Below are 19632 nucleotides of genomic sequence, written 5' to 3'. Positions count from 1 at the left end.
TGTCGAATCCTCAATTGTCATTGCAACCTTTCTTGCTCGCAAATACCCAGACCTGCTCTCAGCATCTCATTGGTTCCTATACATTTGAGACAAAATATGGAAGGAGTTGAAAGTAATATACTGGAAGCAAGCGACATAACCCATATTTTGCTGAATATGCACAACAGAAATGTCTCTGCTTTCCTTCTCATGTGTCCAATGAGCAGTGAATTTTTCTGGAACAAAAACCAGTGCAATGACAGTGCTGCCTTGTAGAGATACTGTCACTTTCACTGGATCCTAGATCCTTTGTGGATTTCCTACATTGGGTGTGGTTGAGTTCTACAACACTAACACCTTGCAGACATTGTTGATTTACAAGTCAGGGATGGGGAAGCAACAAATCTACCAAAAACATCTAGCTGAACATTTATAAATCAAAGGTGAAGACCACCAACTCAATTTCTTTTCGGGAAAGGAACCCCTAAGCAGAAAAACAGATTTCAAAATATTTGAGGTTTGCTGTCAACTCTGGAGCTAACCTGGCTGAAGCCATCTTGTGCTACCTCATAGTTGTCACGAAGCCTGAAAGGGGGAAGGGAGGGGGGAAGTAGATATCCTGGCTACAGTCAAAACAAAAGTTTTCCTGTGGGAACCAAGGACATTGTAACAGGTGACTGTTGAAGAAGGAGAGATTTCCAGGATTGATTCCCCAACCTTATTCAAGAAATAAAGTTCAACAGACTTTGACTATGAGAGAAATAATTATACTGTGACTTTTGTCTTTGTAATTAGCCCACGATGCCATGCTTCATGAGCGATCCTGCCATGCCACTGGCATGAAATTTGGTGTTGCATTTTAAAATGTTGGCACGCATTTAGAAAAGAAAAGGCATCTGAGCAAGTACTGAAAAGGCTAATAAAACAGTGTCTGCATCAGGTTTCAGGGCTCAATCAAAAAAATGATTGAAGCATAATAAATACATGTTCTGACTGTGGCCTGTTGATGGCTGTATAAACACAAAGCAGAGCACTTGGTTGCAGCCATAAAATAGCCCATGCAATCTGCAATCATGCAACAAAGCTACTATCAGATAACCTTGTATATCTGGAAAAAGTGAAGAGAAAAACCAGAAGGCAAAGATCACATCCAGTCTCAGCAAGAGGCAGGAGAACAAACTCTTTTGTTTTCGCAAAGACAAAGAACTTTACTTGGATTCTCTGTGACCAAGAGGCTATCAATAATAGCCAACATTCAAGGAAAGTAAACAATAACCATGAGAGTTAAGGAGCAGTCTGCAAGTAATCTGGGAGGCAGCTTGAGAGACCAAAAAACCCCAACACCTCCTTAATTTTATATTCTATTTCTTGAACTGATGTATTAGCTGATCTAGCAACTCTTGTCAAATCACCAGCTTTAAATGAAGGTCAGCATTATGATTGCCTTCTTCTTCGTAATGCAAAGGAGGGGGGTCAAAGAAAAATGAGATGGGCAAATTGTCCCTTCTTTCATCATTCTTTCATTGTCAGAATCTGGTTTTGGTTTCAAATTTATTAACAATGTAAGCTAAATTGATTAGACTGCTGAGTTGCCTCCATTTTCAGCCGTATTTTTTAAAAAGGCTTAAAATACTCGAGTGAAAGAAAATAATATCCAGCACAAGAAGTAAAATCTCCTCAGTATAATTTAGAAAAGGATACTTTTTAATGGTACTTTCCATGTAAAATCTTGATTGCCTTTGTTTTCAAAGGCGGAATTAACAAGAGGTATGGTATAAATAAAATATATTATCGTAAAAGTTTTTGTGGTGCTACAAACAAGCTATTATTCCAAATCAATATACTATGTATATTTATAGTATGCACAGCTTACTATTCCCAACCCCTCCAACACACTTCCTATTGCTTGGTGGGAATATTTCACAATGAATAAAAATGAAGGTAGGCCCCGGCCCTGGGATTGTGAACCTTTTCACTGCATGATCAGTTATAAACAGTGACATGCGGTGAGGTTTATGGCTGGTGAGGCTGGTGACGTCATCAGCCTCCTGCACACATGGTCCCATTCCCCGCCTTCCTGAGTCAACATGAAGGGGACCGCGGAGCGTGAGCCGCGGGACCGCGGAGCGCGCTGCACGGTCCCCTTCATGTTGACTCAGGAAGGCAGGGAATCGGACCACGTGTGCCTTTTCCCTTTTTTTTCTTTTCATGATAGCGGTGAGGCTCTGCCTCCCCTGACCGCACGTCCCTGGTTATAAATCAAGAACTATCTGTAGACTACAGTAGCAGAAACTTGAAAAGATGACATTTTACCTCACCCCATTATACCAATTACGGTACACAGGTAGTCCTTGACTTGTGACCACAATTGAGCTCCGAATTTCTGTTGCTAGGCAAGGCAGTTCTTAAGTGAGCTTTGCCGCATTTTACAAGCTTTCTTGCCACCGTTGTTAAGTAGTTCACTGTGGTTGTTAAGCTAATAACATGGATGTGAAATGAATCTGGCTTCCCATTGACTTTGCTTGCGGAAAGGTCACAAAAATTGGTCATATGACCCCGGGACACTACATCCGTCATGAGTCACTTGCCAAGCCTCCAAATTTTTATCACATGACCATGGGGATGCTGTAACAGGCCAAAGTGTGGGAAATGGTCAAAAGTTACTTTTTTCAGTGCCTTTGTAACTTCAAACAGTCATTAAACGAATTTTAAAAGTTGAGGATTAGATGTAGTTGGTTTAAGTTTCTTTCTAAATTCTTTTATTTTCTTTTTGGTAACTACTGCATTCCTTACCAAAGATAATCTCCGTGGCTCTCGACAGTTGCATATTAAAGCAGAATAACCAGTCATATGACACCTAGAATTCAAATCTTACTTTATTTATGTTTTTAGTCTGTTTTTTTGGCAAAAAGTCGCTTGAAATTGTGGCAGTGTAAAAATGCAATCCATCCATCCATCCTTCAGGCAAGCAAGCAGCGTTTTCCCGTAATTATCAGTCAGCAATGCCAGCTATAGTAGTGAGAAAATGTCTTTAAGATGAAAAAGGATTATATTCCCTTCAGGCCTGATATCATCATTCAGTTCAATTAGATCTGAGCAGAGAAGATCAAGGGTCAAGCCTCCAGGTTTACTCCCCATTGAGCAATTATGGATTCTGAGGCTTTCACAGAAATTGCTTTCAAATATTTGTATTTCTCTCGACAGTCTTTACATGTTGAAAGTGCCAAGGCAAGGCGTGGTAAGCTTTGCACTGACATGCACCCAGTTCTCCTGTGTTATCTAAGTCAGCTGCCCAGACAGAGCTGTAACTTTCCAGCAGTTTCCAGCAAAATACGGAAGACGTTTATTGTATAATGGAAGGTTTTTGGGAGCTGGCGTTAACAGTCTTGTGACTGAAGCACCCTCTTGAACTGTGCAAGTTGCAGTTTTGATGACTCAGCAGGGAGTTTTCTTACCTAGATATAGTCATGCCAATAAACAGGTTTGCCACTGTCTTTGAGTGGGTGTGGCATTACAAAATCTTTTCTTGGCTAGGAAAAGGGTGAGGAACTTGCAGTTGCAAGGAAAGCAGTTCTCTATATTTCTCTCGCTTGGTGTGATGGAGACTTGCTGGCATGCTTTGCAAAAATAACTTCTACTTTTGAAGTGCAAGCATTGAATTAGATCTCTTGAGGGGTGTTCTTTTTAACAATGCCTGTTTCACTGTTGGTCATATGAAATGATGATGCAAATAGATTTCATTTGTAAGTCTATGGCTGTCCTCTATTTACCAGAAAACCATCTATATTTATTCCTGACTACCATAAAAGGGGGGGGGGGGCAGGAGAGGATGAGGAGGGAGGAACTGAAATTTTGGACAATGATTACCTTCCTTGCATTGGATTACCAACCCAATGCATGTCTCCTATTTGAGCGTCTCTATATACATGTTTGTTTATAGTTTCTAGAAGCCATATTCTTAAGATCAGGAAGAGGAAGTAATACTTCCTCCTTCGGACTGAAATTAGATACAATAAAATAAGTTGCTCATTTATAAACATGACTCCTCCTGTACATAAAAACCATTCTCTTACACACTAGTTGATGCTCCACATATGCTGTAGGTACATGCCGTGGCATACACATAACTGTACTTCCTTTGTTTCTTCTGAAAATAACTGATATGGAAATCTGCAACCATAAAAAAAACCTTGTCCGGATTCTTCTGCCTTTCTTTGGGAGAAATTTCTGAATTTCTGACAGTGTCTGTATCATTGCTGCTCACTATGCAGAACATAGTGTAGAAAAGCAGAACACTAAACCTATGGATTGCATTCGAATTGCTTTATATGGGAAAGCCATTCATTCAGTGTGGGATATCCATTGGAGTTGGGTGGCCAATAAGTTTTAAATAAATAAATAAATGTAGACATCCCTATTGCCTTGTGGGCTAATGTCATTTGCTAGAAGCTTCTTTGCAACAGGCATTTTGACATCAGAAGCATTTCAGAAAAAGGAAAAAAAATCTGCTGTTCCTTTTACTTACTATGTATGTTTTAAGTGGGTATTTAGGTGAATCTCACAGAAGATCAAACAAGTGCTCTTTGGCGCAATTCCTGCAAAACTATATACAGGCATTTGCAGCGTCAATCAGGATCAGGCATTATTCTGCTGATAGAGGCATTATTTCAGTGGAATAAGCAATGTCCTGGCATTTCTCTGCCCTCCTTCAGAGAGAAATGTTTTAGTGTCATTTTCAGATTGTTAGGAAGTTAGGCCAAGGCAAATAATAGCCCTGTAAGTGTGAAAAACGGTCTTAAGTCACTGTTTTCAGTGCCATTGTAACTTACAATGTCACTAAACAAACTGTTATAAGTCAAGGATTATCTGTAAAGAGATTTCTGGGAAGAGAGATGTCAAGAATAGAGAACATTCATGCATGTACCTATTTTTCTTAAGAGCATTTCTGACTTGGAGGTTGAATTTAAAGCTTGGCTCACTCACTGGTCTTATGCTCTACATCATGGTTTCTGAAGTTAGCAGGCGTATTCCTAACCTTTCCTGAGTTTATGAATCAGGAAAAATGCTGAATCAGATGAAAGGCAACTGATTTTATTAACCTTTTATTTTCACTTTGGGAGTTCTGATAATGGAATAATATAACAGAGCTCTGTGTGCATGCAGTTAAGTTATGCTTGCAAATATGCATGCCTTGGCGAAAAATGTTTCTTAGGCAGCAATAACTATTGGAAAAGTGGTCTAATCTCTGAATATCAAACATCTGTGGAAGCCAGCAGATGCAACTGTTGTAAGGCATAAACAACTGGCTAACTATGCAACCAACCATAATAATAGCAGCATTTCTCCCACGACTCCAAATCATTGTGTAAATCAAACAGATTCATTCACATCCTTATTCTCTATAATTGTGGGGTGGATAATTTCTGTCACCAAATCCTGATACTCTAACTTATTCATTTTTTTTATTATGTTCTATTAATACCTCTACCGCCTTCTAGAACCTAACGGACTCCAGGTACTTGCAGAACATAGTGTAAACATACAATAGAAAATCAGTATTACTCAAAATTAAGTAATTACTTAAAATAATAAAATCCAAATGTTAATTTCCAAATATTGAAAATGGTGAACAAGTTTCTCGGTATGACACTGTCTATAATTAATCACCAAAGGTTTTCTGGAAGAATCCTGATTTCATCTGCTACCAGGAAGCCAGGAGGATGGGGCCCATCCTTGCTTCAGGACAAGCTATTCCAAAGGTGAGGAGCTGCTACAGAGAATGCTGACATTCAGACCTCCCTCCATCATAACCAGTGTAGGTGAAAAGGATGTCCAAAAACTATTGGGGAGGCGATCTCCAAAATACCAGGATTTTTTTTTTAATGGCTGAAACCACAATCGGGAACCTAAGCAGATTCTACAGATTCTGCTGTATTCTAGACCAGGTAGTCTCCAGGTGGTCTTCAAATGCAATCCCATGTAGAGCAAGTTTTAAGAGCTAGTTTGGTCTAGTGGTTAAGGAATCAGGCTAGAAAGCAGGAGATGACTTCAACTCCAGCCTTAGCCATGAAATTTTCCTAGCTGGGCCAGTCATTCTCTCAGCCTAACTCACCTCACAGGATGGTTGTGAGGAAAATAGGAGGAAGAAAGAACATTAGATGTTTGTTGCATTATTATAGCATATATTTTATTATAAATAAAAATAATAAAGGCAGGATATAAATAAGATCAATAAAATTAAGGTTTATGTAGATGTTAATCAGGATGGCACAGAGGCCTGAGTCATTGGGCACTCCATAATAAAGTGCCCTCTCAACCATTATCGTGACCTAATCGTTCAGGTAGGAGGAAAAACAGTGTAACCATGTCCCCCAACTCCTACCCCTCACAGAGGGGCCGAAAGTATTATGGTCCAAACGTCGCTGAAAGATCTAGGACCGTGATGGCGAACCTATGGCACGTGTGCCACAGGTGGCACATGCAGCCATTTGTTAGGGCACGCGAGATGTTGCCCTGTCAGCTTCAGCGCACATGAAGTTCTGGAACTGACTTCCAGTTTGCGCATTGGGCCATTTTTCTCCCTCCGGAGGCTTCAGGGAAGCCTCCTAAAAGTTTCAGAGGGTGAAAAATGGCCCTACTGGCAACTTCCGGGTTGCCCATAGGACCATGTTTCGCCCCCTGGTGCCTTCAAGCTTCCCTGAAGCCTCCAGAGGGAGAAAAATGGCCCTACAGGTTGAAAACTGTTCCAGAACTTCTGGGTTCCCATAGGGGCGTTTTTCTCCCTCCAGAGGCTTCAGGGAAGCCTCCTAAAGGCTCCGGAGGGCCTCCAGAGGGGCAGGGGAGGCTGGTTTTGCCCTCCCCAGGCTCTTAGAAAGCCTCATGGGCCTGTGGAGGGCAAAAAACAGGTCAATCATGCGCCAAAAACAGGGGGAAAGCGGAGGTCGCGTGCACATGTGTGTGTGGGGTCGCACACATAGAATTATGGGTGTGGGCACGCCCGTGCACGACCCACCTGCGTTCTCCCCACTTTTGGCACGTGATGGGAAAAAGGTTAGCCATCATTGATCTAGGATAAGGAGAGTGGCACCTATACATCTTCTTCCCATCACAAAGCAGCTATAATTTGATTTGTTTTTTAAATTTATTTTTTTGAAGAAGTTAATGATGCATTTTCACTTCCATTTCTTGGGATTTCATTTGTGATTCTTTAACAACCTGCTTACTACATGCCCACTAAAATGAAACACTATAATGGTGTCCCAAATGTGGTAATTCAATCTGGTTTGTTCGTTTTGTTTTAGAAACAAAAACATCTCTTTTCGCATTTGAATCATTGTAAAATGAAAATGAAAATAAATTTTAAATTAGCATAAAATTTATTAGGGGAGTTTTGAATATAATGCAATCCTATGGGACACTGGTCTGGAAGATTAACATGGGAATGGCTGGCAGCATACTATTTATTAAGAAAAATCTGGCTTTTTTTATCAGGAACTTATATGATGGTTCCCCCCCCCCCCGTGCTTTAGAACTTCAGAAGAACAGTATCAATATTGACGTAGTATTGGATTAAAGAAAATACTTTAATTACAAAATATTTTAATGTAAACATGTAAACAATTTGTAAGTTGTTAATGTTTAAGCTCTGAGGTAATTGAAGGCCTTGTATTTAATGACTCGGTAAAAGTGTAACATGCCATTTTAAAAATTAAGTTTCTTTTGTTTCAACTAACTCAACTAACATCGGTGGACCTTGTGATTACAATCTTTGCTATGAATCATCCATCTGCACACATTGCTGATCTACATATGTAAGATATACTCTGATTTGAATACTGAACTTGACATTCTCATTCATAGACACAGGCACATAAAAACCTCAGGGGAGTTGAGATTATTATGGTAAAAACCAATCCTTGACTGCTTATGTTGCCAAAGCATCCAACATCCTGGTTTGTCTTATATCCTTAGAGGACTCACATGCTTTAAATTAAAACACATTTTCTAAAACACCTTATTTTTGCAATCATAAAACGGTGTCATTATAGAAAAAACTCTATGCTTGTGAGACTTTCTAAAACTAGAACTTTTCAAGAATCTGATTGCAGCAACAGCATCACTAGTTCATTAAGACAACAGAGATCATGGGCCATCCATTACAAGTAGCATATGTGTCTTATGACTGTGGGGTTGTGGAAGATAAAAAAAAAAAACCTCTGCCTTTTGCTACATAAAACATGTAAATACTGAAAAGGCAATGAGAGTAATTAAATATGTTGCACCATACCCAGATTTAATAAAACAATTGTCAAGGACTGAGAATCTTGTTTGGAGATGAGTTGGAAGTTACCTCCTTTACATATGGATTTCTTCCCTAACTTCCTATTTTCCTAACATTAGTTGAGTGGTGATTTGTAAAATGAAAAATTGTGCATGGATTTGCAAGCCATGTTATGAGGCATTAGAAGTTATTAGTTCCCAAAGTGACAAGTATAGTTAAAGAAAATCGTGAAATAGGGAATATACATGCACAAAGAGAAAAATGGCAAGCTCATGACAATTTCCTGAGCACCTAAGCCAGCACTATTTACATAACACATTTGGATCTTTTCCCATGTAAGATTGAGATTGTCTTGGCAACATTTCAGCGAGGTCTCACTCGCCATCCTCAGGCTGGTGTTTTCGGCTTAAAGCGTGATTACTTTAAGCCGAACGGCAGCTCCGATCACGCTTTAAGCCAAAAACACCAGCCAGAGGATGGCGAATGAAACCTCACCAAAACGTTGCCAAGACAATCTCAATCTTACACGGGAAAAGAATACAACAAGACCAGCATATGTGTGTATGTGTGTGTGTGTTACGTTACATATTTCCTTTAGAGAAGGAAAAACTAAAAAGGAGATAGACTGTGTGATGAACAAATGAGGATTTATTATGAAAAAGGGAGAAATACTGTTAAATAAGTGGTCTTTTTGTGACTGGAATTCCAATGTTTTCTTTGGCTTGCTGTGTCATATTTTTATTATTATTTTTAAAATATGAAGAATCAAAGTGAATTTGAGCAAATCTCAAATTTAATGTAGAAATACATAAAAACCCAATTCCAAAACTTCCATCCAGCCAATGTTTTGGAATGATTATTATATACATATACGGCAGTGTTCTGCAATAACTATACCATTAAGCTTTATGAAAGCTGCCCGTCAGTCTAATTTGTTAGGTATTTACAACAGGTTAGGTTTTTAAAAGACCCTCCCTATCCAGGTTTCATTTGTTTTTATACAAAAAATTCCCAAATTTTTGCATAATTCCTCGAAATTTGTTTTCGTTTGGATGTAGTGGGTGGTATAAACCAGGATTGTAAGTAAGCACCTGATTGCTCCTCCCATAATTATTATGGGTGGTCTTGCTATTTCCCTCTGGCAAATGACCGCTGGCTTTGGATGTGTTGCTCATTGGCTGAGCCGAGTTTTCCATTTTGCAGAATGGTTCAAAGCGACTGTAAACCCGCCTTTCAGTGAAGCGAGGCCTTACGAGCTCCTCGTGAGGCTTTGGGCTGGGCAGGCGAGAGCTTGGGCCACCCATCCTTTGTGGAGAGATTGCTTGGGGAGCAGGCAGGGATACTCGCTCACGGTTTGCATTGGCACGCAACTCTCTGGCATCTTGGTACTGAATTTGTTCTGTGTTAAATCTGGGGGCTGATGGGTCACCAGGAGGTACTTCTAACAAGATGCTCTCCAAGGGTTTCACGGTAGGACCTCTTTTAGTGTTTTCATCGGATGGAGGTTTGGGAGATCTGGGAGACTTTGGGGGCTTGGGAGACTTTGGGGGCCTGGGAGACTTGGGAGGCTTAGGAGATTTGGGTGATTTAGGCCTGATGGCAATATCTTCTTTACTCTTATGCAGGCTCCCTTGTGAATTTGATGAGGAGGTTCTTTTTTTTCTTGGAGAACAATCCGTCTTCGTTTCAGAGGTTTTGGGTTTTTGATTTTCATCACATTCTGATGTCAAAGTGTCAGAACTGCTACACATTCTATAAAAAGCAGCAGTTTTGTTTTTGGACAAAGTTTCTTTCTTTTCTGGTGTAAGGTTCAACAAAGATCTTAGTTTCTGCGATCCCTTTTTCAGGAAATTCGGGGAATTCTTATTTTCTTTCTTTGATGAGGCATCTTTATTAGGGTCTTCTTTGCTAGATTCAATTAGTGCAGCTACAGAAACAGCCTTGGCAGTAGGTGACTCCTTTGGTTCAGCTTCGTGGTTTTTATCCTTGTCTGACACGTGATTTGTCATACTGTGCAAACTTGTTGAGTTTTTAGAGCTATCTTCTAGAGGTGGCTTTGGATGCTTAAATCTATTCCTATTTAATGTACTGTAGATATAACTGGATGCCTCTTTGCTGTCACCGTGATCCATAACAGAATTTGATTGATTAAACATAGGAAAACTTCGCCTTTTCAATATATTTTCATTTTGATGATCCTTTTGAAATTCTCTTGGCTTGCTTCTGTTTAGAGATGAATACATATAAGGAGGTTTCTCCTTAGGAACAGGTAATGCTGCACTTGGTTTTATATCTTCTGAAATCTGCAAGGTATGATTTTGTACTATATCGGGCTCCAGTGGGATGCTAGGGCTCGGTTCGGCCCTAGTGCCATCAGTTTCATCTTTCTGTTTAAGGATATGATTGGGGGTTGCTTTAGGTGTTTCACTGCCCTCTGACCCAATGATCGTTGAATTGGAAGAACTTGTACAGCTGTTTACTTCTTTCTGTTCTGGCAATGTGGGCTTGAAAACAAAGGAGGAGCGAAGCCGAGAATGGGCATACAGGGCATGGGCTTTGATATTATCTGCTGCATCATAACTCTCGGCCCTATCTCCTAACCCTGAGCCATTTGAATCCTCCGGGAAATCCGACTGATCGTTTAAATATGATTCAATGCGCCAGTTGCGTAGAAAAGATTTTGTGGTGCGCTCGAGGGTTGGCATTCTCTGCTGGAGAAAACGGATATGGCTGTCAGTGCCGTTGAAAGATCTCCGTACAATCGAGTTCCTGTCTGCAATATTGAGCTTTGGCGGTGGAAATCGATCAGCTAAGCTCTGTTGAGGCACCTTGTGATTGGTGTGGCTGCCATGCAATGAAGATACAATACTGAGGCTATCAGAGGGTACTTTCCAAAGGTTTGATGGATTATTTGCTCGATTAGTTGTTCTATTGAGCATCAAATAAGGAGTCCTTTCTGGCTTCTCCCCTGCATAACTGTGCCTTTTCCAATGTTCATTTGCATCATTGGGCTGGTACTGCTGTATTCTATTCTGCATATGGAAACCTGGAGCAAATTGGGGTTTGTGAAGTAAATGATTTCTAGGATTGAACTGGTCGTTTTCATTTATTCCATATCTAGCAATACCTCGTGTCTTCAGAATGGTGGGATCTAAATTATGAATTTTGTCTTGCCATCCGGAAAGGTTACGCTGACTAGAAATGGAAGCTAAAGAGGAACGTGAATGCTGGTAGGCTTCATTTTCCCAGAGTGCTCGGCAGCTATTGATTCTAACTAATTCTGGAGCAAATGAACTGGGAACAGAAGAACGGGCATACAGTGTCCTAAATTCTTCATCAAATGATTCAACAAGCTGTCCTGTGATTATCTGGACCATACTGAGATTGGCTTTTTCAAATGACCACATAAAGCTGAAAGTTAAAAAAAAAGAAGAAGAAGATAATTAACCATTTAAATCAGGAATAGATTAAATGTGATATATTTGTGACAGTGTTTTGTTTTGTAACTACTACATTCAGACGGCAAAATCTCCAAAGGAAAGTTATGAAAGAACCCAAAACAGCAATCTGAAAATCTCCCTGGGAAAAAGATATCCCTGATAAAACAAGAGGCTGAAATATAGTTCGAATGTTAACATAAAAAAAATCATGTTGATAAAAATATGGAATGTACGATGGATATAATGATCACTTCAGAGATAATATATTTCAAGTACTCTAAAGAACTATCAAGAGTAAATGGGATCAATAATTATACTTATCATCAAAACTTCAGCTATATTTCCCAAAAGGAAGCTCTATTATCTGTAAAATATTGGCATTTTGTTAGATTTCATCTAATTAAACAGAACCTGCTCTGCAATTAATTTGCCTGCATTATTTAACAAGTGTATAAATAGCTCCAACATTACATTACTTCTACAATTTAGTTGTGAGACAGAATTTTAAAAATAATGGTTTTAGCCTAACTACTTAATATACTTAGCACTGCAAACCAAAAAATGTCCTTCTTTTTTGCAATCCAGCTTTGATGCATCAACTAGGCAATATGCCCTCAGTACGACCTGCAGAGAAGTCTATCTCTTTATTACTAATTGAAACTGTCAAATTCTATACCAGCCTAAAAAAGCCTAAAAAGGGGGGCTCCTATATAAGATGTTAACTCCTTAAATAATGCCTGAAAAAGACATTTTAGTTATTTTAACCTTAGGCTGACAACTTGAAATCTGAAGCACTACTTGCAAATCAGTTTTTGAAGGTTGCCCAGCCTTAATATTAGATGGCAAATAGAATTGAAGCAATCTTGTTCACTTTCTCTTCTTTGCAACAGCATGGGGAGTAATAAAAGTCAACATGAAAGTCATGACAGAGAAACTGAAGCCTCGCCATTTCATACATGTGTGCCACATAAAAACAAGAATTAAAATGTTTTCAGTTTCAGAATGTGGGACATGGAACAATGGGATTAAATAACAGGAAGGACTATTTTTTATTGTTTTCTTTTTATCTTTTTTATTCCTTTTTCTCATTAGATTAGGATCCTGAGGGGGGAGGACACTTTTAATTTTGATTAATTAGTGCAATGTTCTAGGAATCACTCTAAAGACCAGACTGTAATATTCCCACCCTGTCTGGATGACTTTGGGCCTGTCCTTTCTCTTAGGCCTTGTCATTGCGTTAAATGTTTGCTAGACGAGCTGAAAGACTTACTGCGCAGGTCATAAGTTTTTATCAGCAATGATTTATTGCGCATGCTTAACATGTTTATATACATCACACATTCCAGAGACTTCTTCCCTTTTGATCTTTGTTCATCTGCCAGGAAGCTTCTGCCAAAATGTAACAATTAGATAGATTTGTTTTATTTCCTTATTTCTTATTTTTGTATTAAAAGTTTGTTTTTAATTAGAACATGTTTCCGGGATTTTATTTTATTTTTCGCTTATTGGAGATATGCCTGTTTGGAAAAGCTGCGGTCTAAGCCTCATTTAGTTCAGGGTGAAATCTTCCCCTGACAGGCCTAGGAATAAGACAATGGCAAACCACCTCTGAAATTATTGCTAAAATAACTGCAGGAACATGTACAAGGATACTTCAAAGGTACCATATATATTATTTGTTTATAGTTTGCTCCTTATGCATATGAACTTCCTTCTTCCAAATAATTCCAGATGACAAGTACAGGATTAAACAAATAAGATGGGGACATCTAATACTGAGTGAGCAACCATTAAAGAAAAACAGATAATGCACTTGATCAGTTCTGCCATTGGAGAGTAGAGTAAAGTACAGCCACTCTGAACTTTCTAAACAATGCCTGTTAATTAGATTCACAGGTATTGCCACCATTTACCATCTATGAATTACCATCTTTAAAAGAGACATTATGTTAGGCGAAAAGACTACTTGCCCTAAAATACACACTAAACTTCATAGCTGTGTGAAAAATTGAAGTATGGTTGGAAACCATGTCAGAATCTTGTGTTTTTCATTCTTCTGTCTGTCTTGCCCCTGCCCTGCCTCTTAAGGACAGAGTGGACATAGGTAGCAGTAATATGGATGATACTACTGGATTGGGGTGAGTGGGTAAAAAGTGTATGGTTTGCACTGTGAGCACTGCAGCGCTAATTTCATCAATGTGACCTCCAATAGAAGAGGATATTTGTAGCTCAGGGTTGAACTGTGGGGTCCTTGGTGCTCTCACAATCTGACTTCCCTTCCCCCTCAAAAAAAAGCCAATGGTTCATTCATTTTAGTTTTTAAGCTCTGAAACCTACATCCCAAATAAGTCCTGCCCTCGTCCTCACTACAGTTTGGGTAACTTTTAACTCACAGAAGTTGTATTATCCTCATGCAAAAAAACCCAGAAAGAAATGTAGTATTTTCATTTATACTGAAAATAAATAAATAAGTGTATAAATTCTTACCTGTAGGTACCATACATAACTTTCTTACAGTCAACAAGAAGAAACTTTTGCTCCATTTTTCCATGAAATTTTGCCCCTGACTTGGAGAAATAATCTTGTCCTTTTACAGTACGTACTCTCATGTTCTATAAAACAAGGCAAAACATAACATAAAAAACTAGAATGTTGTATTATTGAAGCTGCATCCCAAGTGTATTCACTTAGAAGTAACTCCCCAGAGGCTTAATACTAAGCAGGTTTGCATACAATTGCATTTTAAGAATACATTATACACCACACACTTAGTCATGTATTTTCTTTTCCTGAGACAACTTTAAATGAGGTCAGTAAAACATATTGCCTAGTGAGCGAGTTTAGGAATACAGACTATTTTAAGTTCTTTTATTACATGCCCAAATTATTTCAATATTCATTTAGCCAGCGGTATGTGCATGCAGAAAACGGCTTCCATATATAATCTTTCAGACAGATGTGAGACATCTAGCAGCCATGGCATTACATAGTAATGCTGGTAGCATAGATCAACTGTGATTCTAACCCTAACTTTTATTTAATTTTCCATCTGTGAGGAATTATGCTCATTCCATAAAGATGGATATAAAGATACAAATGATCCCCATTCCAAGGCCCATACGTCATCAACAAGTACGATCAATGCCATCTCATTACTATAATCTATCTTAAAACCTGACTGAAAAGAATCTAAATAATCAGCCTCCTCCAGGCTCCTCCAGGCTCCTGCTTGCACAGCCTCTAGGCATGGGGACATGACTTAGATAGCATCACTTGGGTAGCCCAGGACCAAGATGCATAATTGGGTTTCATGTTGATACTTGAACCCAAACTGACAGATGACCTCACATAGTGGTTTCATGTAGATGTCAAACACAAGGTAAGAGCATCCAGCCTTGAAGTACTCCATAATTAAGGAATTGTTAGTTCAACCTCACTTACACCCTGTCGACACCAACTGAAATTGGCCACAAAGATGACAGAGATTATTGAGAGGGAAAATCGTCACCTTCTTCAAAGCAGGTGGAACATCCCCTCTTTCAAAGAAGCATTCACCACCATATGCATCTACCTACATTTCATCTTCTGGGAGGCCTAGTCAACCCAGAGGAACAAAGATCTAGGACACAGGTGGCAGAACTCTGAGGTGCCAAGTTCTCTGTCCCAAGAACTGACAGGCTCAAGCTCTTCCCAGCTAACCAAGCAAGTTCATATCTCAGACAACTCCATGGGAGCTGAACAGCCAGAATCTAACTCTGAGTGACTTTATCTAACAGTTTAATTCTCATAGTGACATTGCAAAGGTTGCCCTGGCTCCTCCTTACCTAAGAGGAAGCACGTTGCCTTAAAGAAGGCTACCAGTCAATGATCTGCAGACGCAATGAAAATGGAAATGTAAATTTCTGCTGCTGCTTTTATTGCCACAAAGTACTCCTTAATAAAAGCTCCTATGTGTCCTATGTATGGGATGTGGTGGCTCAGCGGCTAAGATGCTGAGCTTGTCGATTAGAAAGGTTGGCAGTTCGGTGGTTCGAATCCCTAGTGCTGCTTAATGGAGTCAGCTCCCATTACTTGTCCCAGCTTCTGTCTAGCAGTTTGAAAGCACATAAAAATGCAAGTAGAAAAAAAATGGGAACCACCTTTGGTGGGAAGGTAACAGCATTCCATGCGCCTTTTGGCGTTTAGTCATGCCAGCCACATGACCACGGAGACGTCTTCGGATACAACTGGCTCTTCAGCTTTGTAACGGAGATGAGCACCACCCCCTAGAGTCAGAAAATACTAGCACATATGTGCGAGAGGAACTTTTACCTTTACCTTTATTAGTGTTTGGTTGAATGTACTCTTTGTTTTCCTCCAGGGACAAAACTGACTTGTAATAGAATATAAACAATGGCTCATAGTAGAAGAATTTACATCTCAGTATATAATGGACTTTTAAAATATTCCATAATCTGATAGGTTTGTTCAGCCACCACTCTCACACCTGTGAACTACCTGTCCACGGAATGAATACTCCAAAGTAGAATATAAATTATGTTCTCTTTTAATCTCTTCTTACCATAAATCTCTTTTAATCATCTTCTTACCATACTTTGGAAAACCACTACACATTCAATATGTAACATGAACTGAAATATTTCCTTTTGGAATATTTTGCAGATTCTGCTATTAAATAATTTAATTATATAACACAGGATATGTGTTATCAACTTTGGTTTGGCATAAAAAAATGAGCTGTAGCTGAAAGTGCGAAATATTAACATTGGTACCCTACAGAACCTCACTGACACAAATAAAATTTACTTTTGAAATACAATTGTTGTTATTACTACTAACAGTAATAATAGCAGCAGTATTGTACACAGTATTATTCTTCCTTTCTAGTGGTGCGTAGGATAAGGCTGTAATCTTGTCACTGGGAAAAATGCTAGAAATTAATAACAAGACACAATTTCCAGTAGTAATCATCTCATCAATACAATCTATAATGTAATAAAACATCTCATATATTTGAAACTTCATTATCTCTACATGAAGCATTCATTATTAAGCAACTAGTGCACAGTTAAAACTAGCATGTTACTACTTGCCTAAATATTTGAATTGTCAGATTCATCAGCTTAATTGAGAAACATTTTGTAAATGAATTGTTTTAGCACCTTTTTTTTAAAGAAAGTAAACCACATTTAAGCATCCTCTCCAGAAGTCAGTCCCATGGTAGATGTTAACAAGCCTTGTTCCCATTATGTCCTTCTCCTTGTTAGGCTTAGGTTTTTCCACTGTTTTTAATGCATGGCAAATCATAATTTGTACTATCTTAAAGTGGAAAAAGAAAGGTTTGCAATTTTTTCAGTAAGCGAACTTTCATCCAAAATTTTAGGCTGTCCAGTGCTTCAGATTCAATCTTGCATCACAGTCTGTCAGAATGAAAAATAGCGCCTATCCACATTGCCTTTAAGTAACAAATATGTGGTATCGTGGAAGGATGCTATGCTTTACGGTATTGTAGAAAGGGACTATGCATGCACTGCCACATGCGCTAAAGCATCTTATACAAACTGAAACAAGTTCACACAGTCTACCAAACAGTATATTAAAGCATATTGTTCAGCTGAAAATAAGTGAGGAAATTGGACTCAGAGTGGAAGAAAGAAAAGATGGGAGAAGGAAATATTTACTGGTTTAGGGAAAAAAAAAACAAATTAAACTATTTCATAAGTGTTTTGAGATGGAGTTTGTAATTACAGTATAAACATGAAATGTGCATCTTTGACATTCTAGTAAACTCTACATTATAAAGCAAGAGAATGTAAAATTTTCATTCATTTGTTTGAATTCCCCATATATGAAACATTACACTTCTAGACTTACCCTGAGTCTTTGGACTTGGCAACCTTGTTTCTCTGTCATCTTAAGAAAATGGCTGAAGTTTGATTCATCTAGCAGAAGATAGACTGAAATTCCTCTAGTGGATGCTTCTACAATTTCTTTGAAAATATCTACATCTGTAAATATATCCATAACTATGGCAATAACCTAGATGAGGGAAGAAAGAGAAAATTGGACCACTTTACATGTTGACCATAACTAATGGTTAAAATATTACAGCTTCTTGTAATACACCATTCTGATACTGCACACAGAGTGACTCTATTTATAATGCACATAGGATGATATTATTTATTAATATGAAGCCTTACATATATACCTGTAAATAATCTTTAGGCACTTCAAGCAAAAATAAGCAACAAAAACGATAATAAAATTTAAATTTCATTTAAATCAGAGAGCATAATAAAATAACCAATTTTATTTATGACCAAAAGGTCCAAACTGTTTATCAAGTAAAATATTTAATAGATATTATATAACAGACTTAAACTTGAACTCATTGATTTGTTACTAAAAGCCTTATTTTATGGTTAAAATCTGGCTGTTGCCACTGTAATCTTAGGATTTTTATTTGCAAGAACACTTTTTATATACCCAAAAGCATCTTTTCCTAGTTTAGATTTTAAAATAAGCCAGACAACATTTTGCTGAAAGAATCTTATAAAATTCACAATACAACAAAATATGACCCACTGTTTCAGGATCGGCACCATTCCAGGGATAGAATCTTTGAGAAGTAGAATTTTTTTTGATATCTACTACATAGCATATTTGATGGTGACATATTTAATCTGGTTTTGAAAAAGCTATTCTGTATTTACTTAAATATAAGCTATTCAAATATTTAGGGAATTGAAAAATATATCTTATGATTAATTCCAAATGTTGCAGGTGTACACAATATTTTGACTTTGTCCATTAATTCCTGTACTGAATTATCTCATAGTCTTTGTCTGGTACTATGAATTGCTGAAGACATACCCTGGAGAATAAATAATAAGGAACAACTGACTAATTGTTTCAATCACCTGTTTAAAACATAAACCTACAAAGAATTCATGTGGGATTTCCTGAAGCAATCCTTCCTTGTTCTTAGAAACATATTACTTGTAATCAAAACATAGCAGTGCTTAACCAAACCTTTGTTATCAAATGTCACTGCCCAGTTTCCATGAGATTAACAGAATTCGGATCACGGCTTGGGTCATTTAAAAAATAGATTTAAAAATTCACCTGCAGCTGTGCTATGGTATTAGTAAATGTGAACTCCGTATAAAATTTGAGATATAATTCTGGCATTTAAAATGTTTATTGCTGCAGGAACAGTTTTCCTTCTTTTGAATAAAAATACTGAAGCAAGGCCATCATAGTAGATTATGCTTTCAAATGTTCTGCCTTACAATGCTATTGCCAAGTCAGAGCAAGGTTAAATAAAATGCCAAATAAGTAAAATTTTGTACTTATGTTATTATATGATCTTGAATTTTCCAAATAAACTTCTTTACTTTTCCCCCAAAAAAACCAAAATCTTAGTTGTATCATAAGTTAATTTGTAATAGATCTTCTTGGAAATACAATATTTCAGGTCCAATTTAATAGGTGAAAGAAGAACATTATCATCTGTAAATAACAAAGCACGAATCTTCCTTTTAGCTAATAATGGACAATGGCCCTCAACCTGACGTAGTGTGATCTCCAGTGCATCAATGGAAAGCTATATAATGCAATCATGTCTCAATCTGTTATTTCATCGAAATGCCATCTCTAAAGGAACCGTTTCTGTTTTATCTAAGTTGTATTATACTATCTTAATATAGTACCCTCATTAGATATTATAAGATGCCTGTCAAGAATCAAACCAAAGTTTGGTTCTGTTAACAAATCAAACAATCTGAAGGTTAGAGCAGTTAAAACACATACAAATAAAATACCAACTGTTCCTATGACTCATTAATTTTAAAAATGCAAATATAAAATATCTACTTCATAAAAGGTGCGACTGAAATAAATGAGTCTGTAAAACCTGTTTAAATATCT

The 19632-nt window shown here is 37.9% G+C and overlaps 1 protein-coding gene across 3 annotated transcripts in view; it reads right to left on the bottom strand.

Annotated features, from left to right (window-relative positions):
- Positions 1-9031: 9031 nt before the first annotated feature.
- Positions 9032-19632, bottom strand: part of FAM83B (family with sequence similarity 83 member B) — a 35922-nt gene continuing 25321 nt past the window's right edge. For all 3 annotated transcript variants that reach the window (XM_081944024.1, XM_081944025.1, XM_081944026.1), the window contains exons 3-5: positions 17575-17739; positions 14188-14312; positions 9032-11671 (exon numbers count right to left, since the gene is read on the bottom strand). In XM_081944024.1, the coding sequence (XP_081800150.1) occupies positions 9247-11671; positions 14188-14312; positions 17575-17739 (2715 nt within the window). In that variant the 3' untranslated portion in view covers positions 9032-9246. The remainder of the gene's footprint in view (positions 11672-14187; positions 14313-17574; positions 17740-19632) is intronic.

This window comes from Natrix helvetica (genome assembly GCF_964273705.1).
Source record: "Natrix helvetica genome assembly, chromosome: 2".
NCBI classification, from domain to species: domain Eukaryota; kingdom Metazoa; phylum Chordata; class Lepidosauria; order Squamata; family Natricidae; genus Natrix; species Natrix helvetica.
Note: the sequence above shows the minus strand (reverse complement) of the source record. Positions and strands in the feature narration are given on the sequence as shown.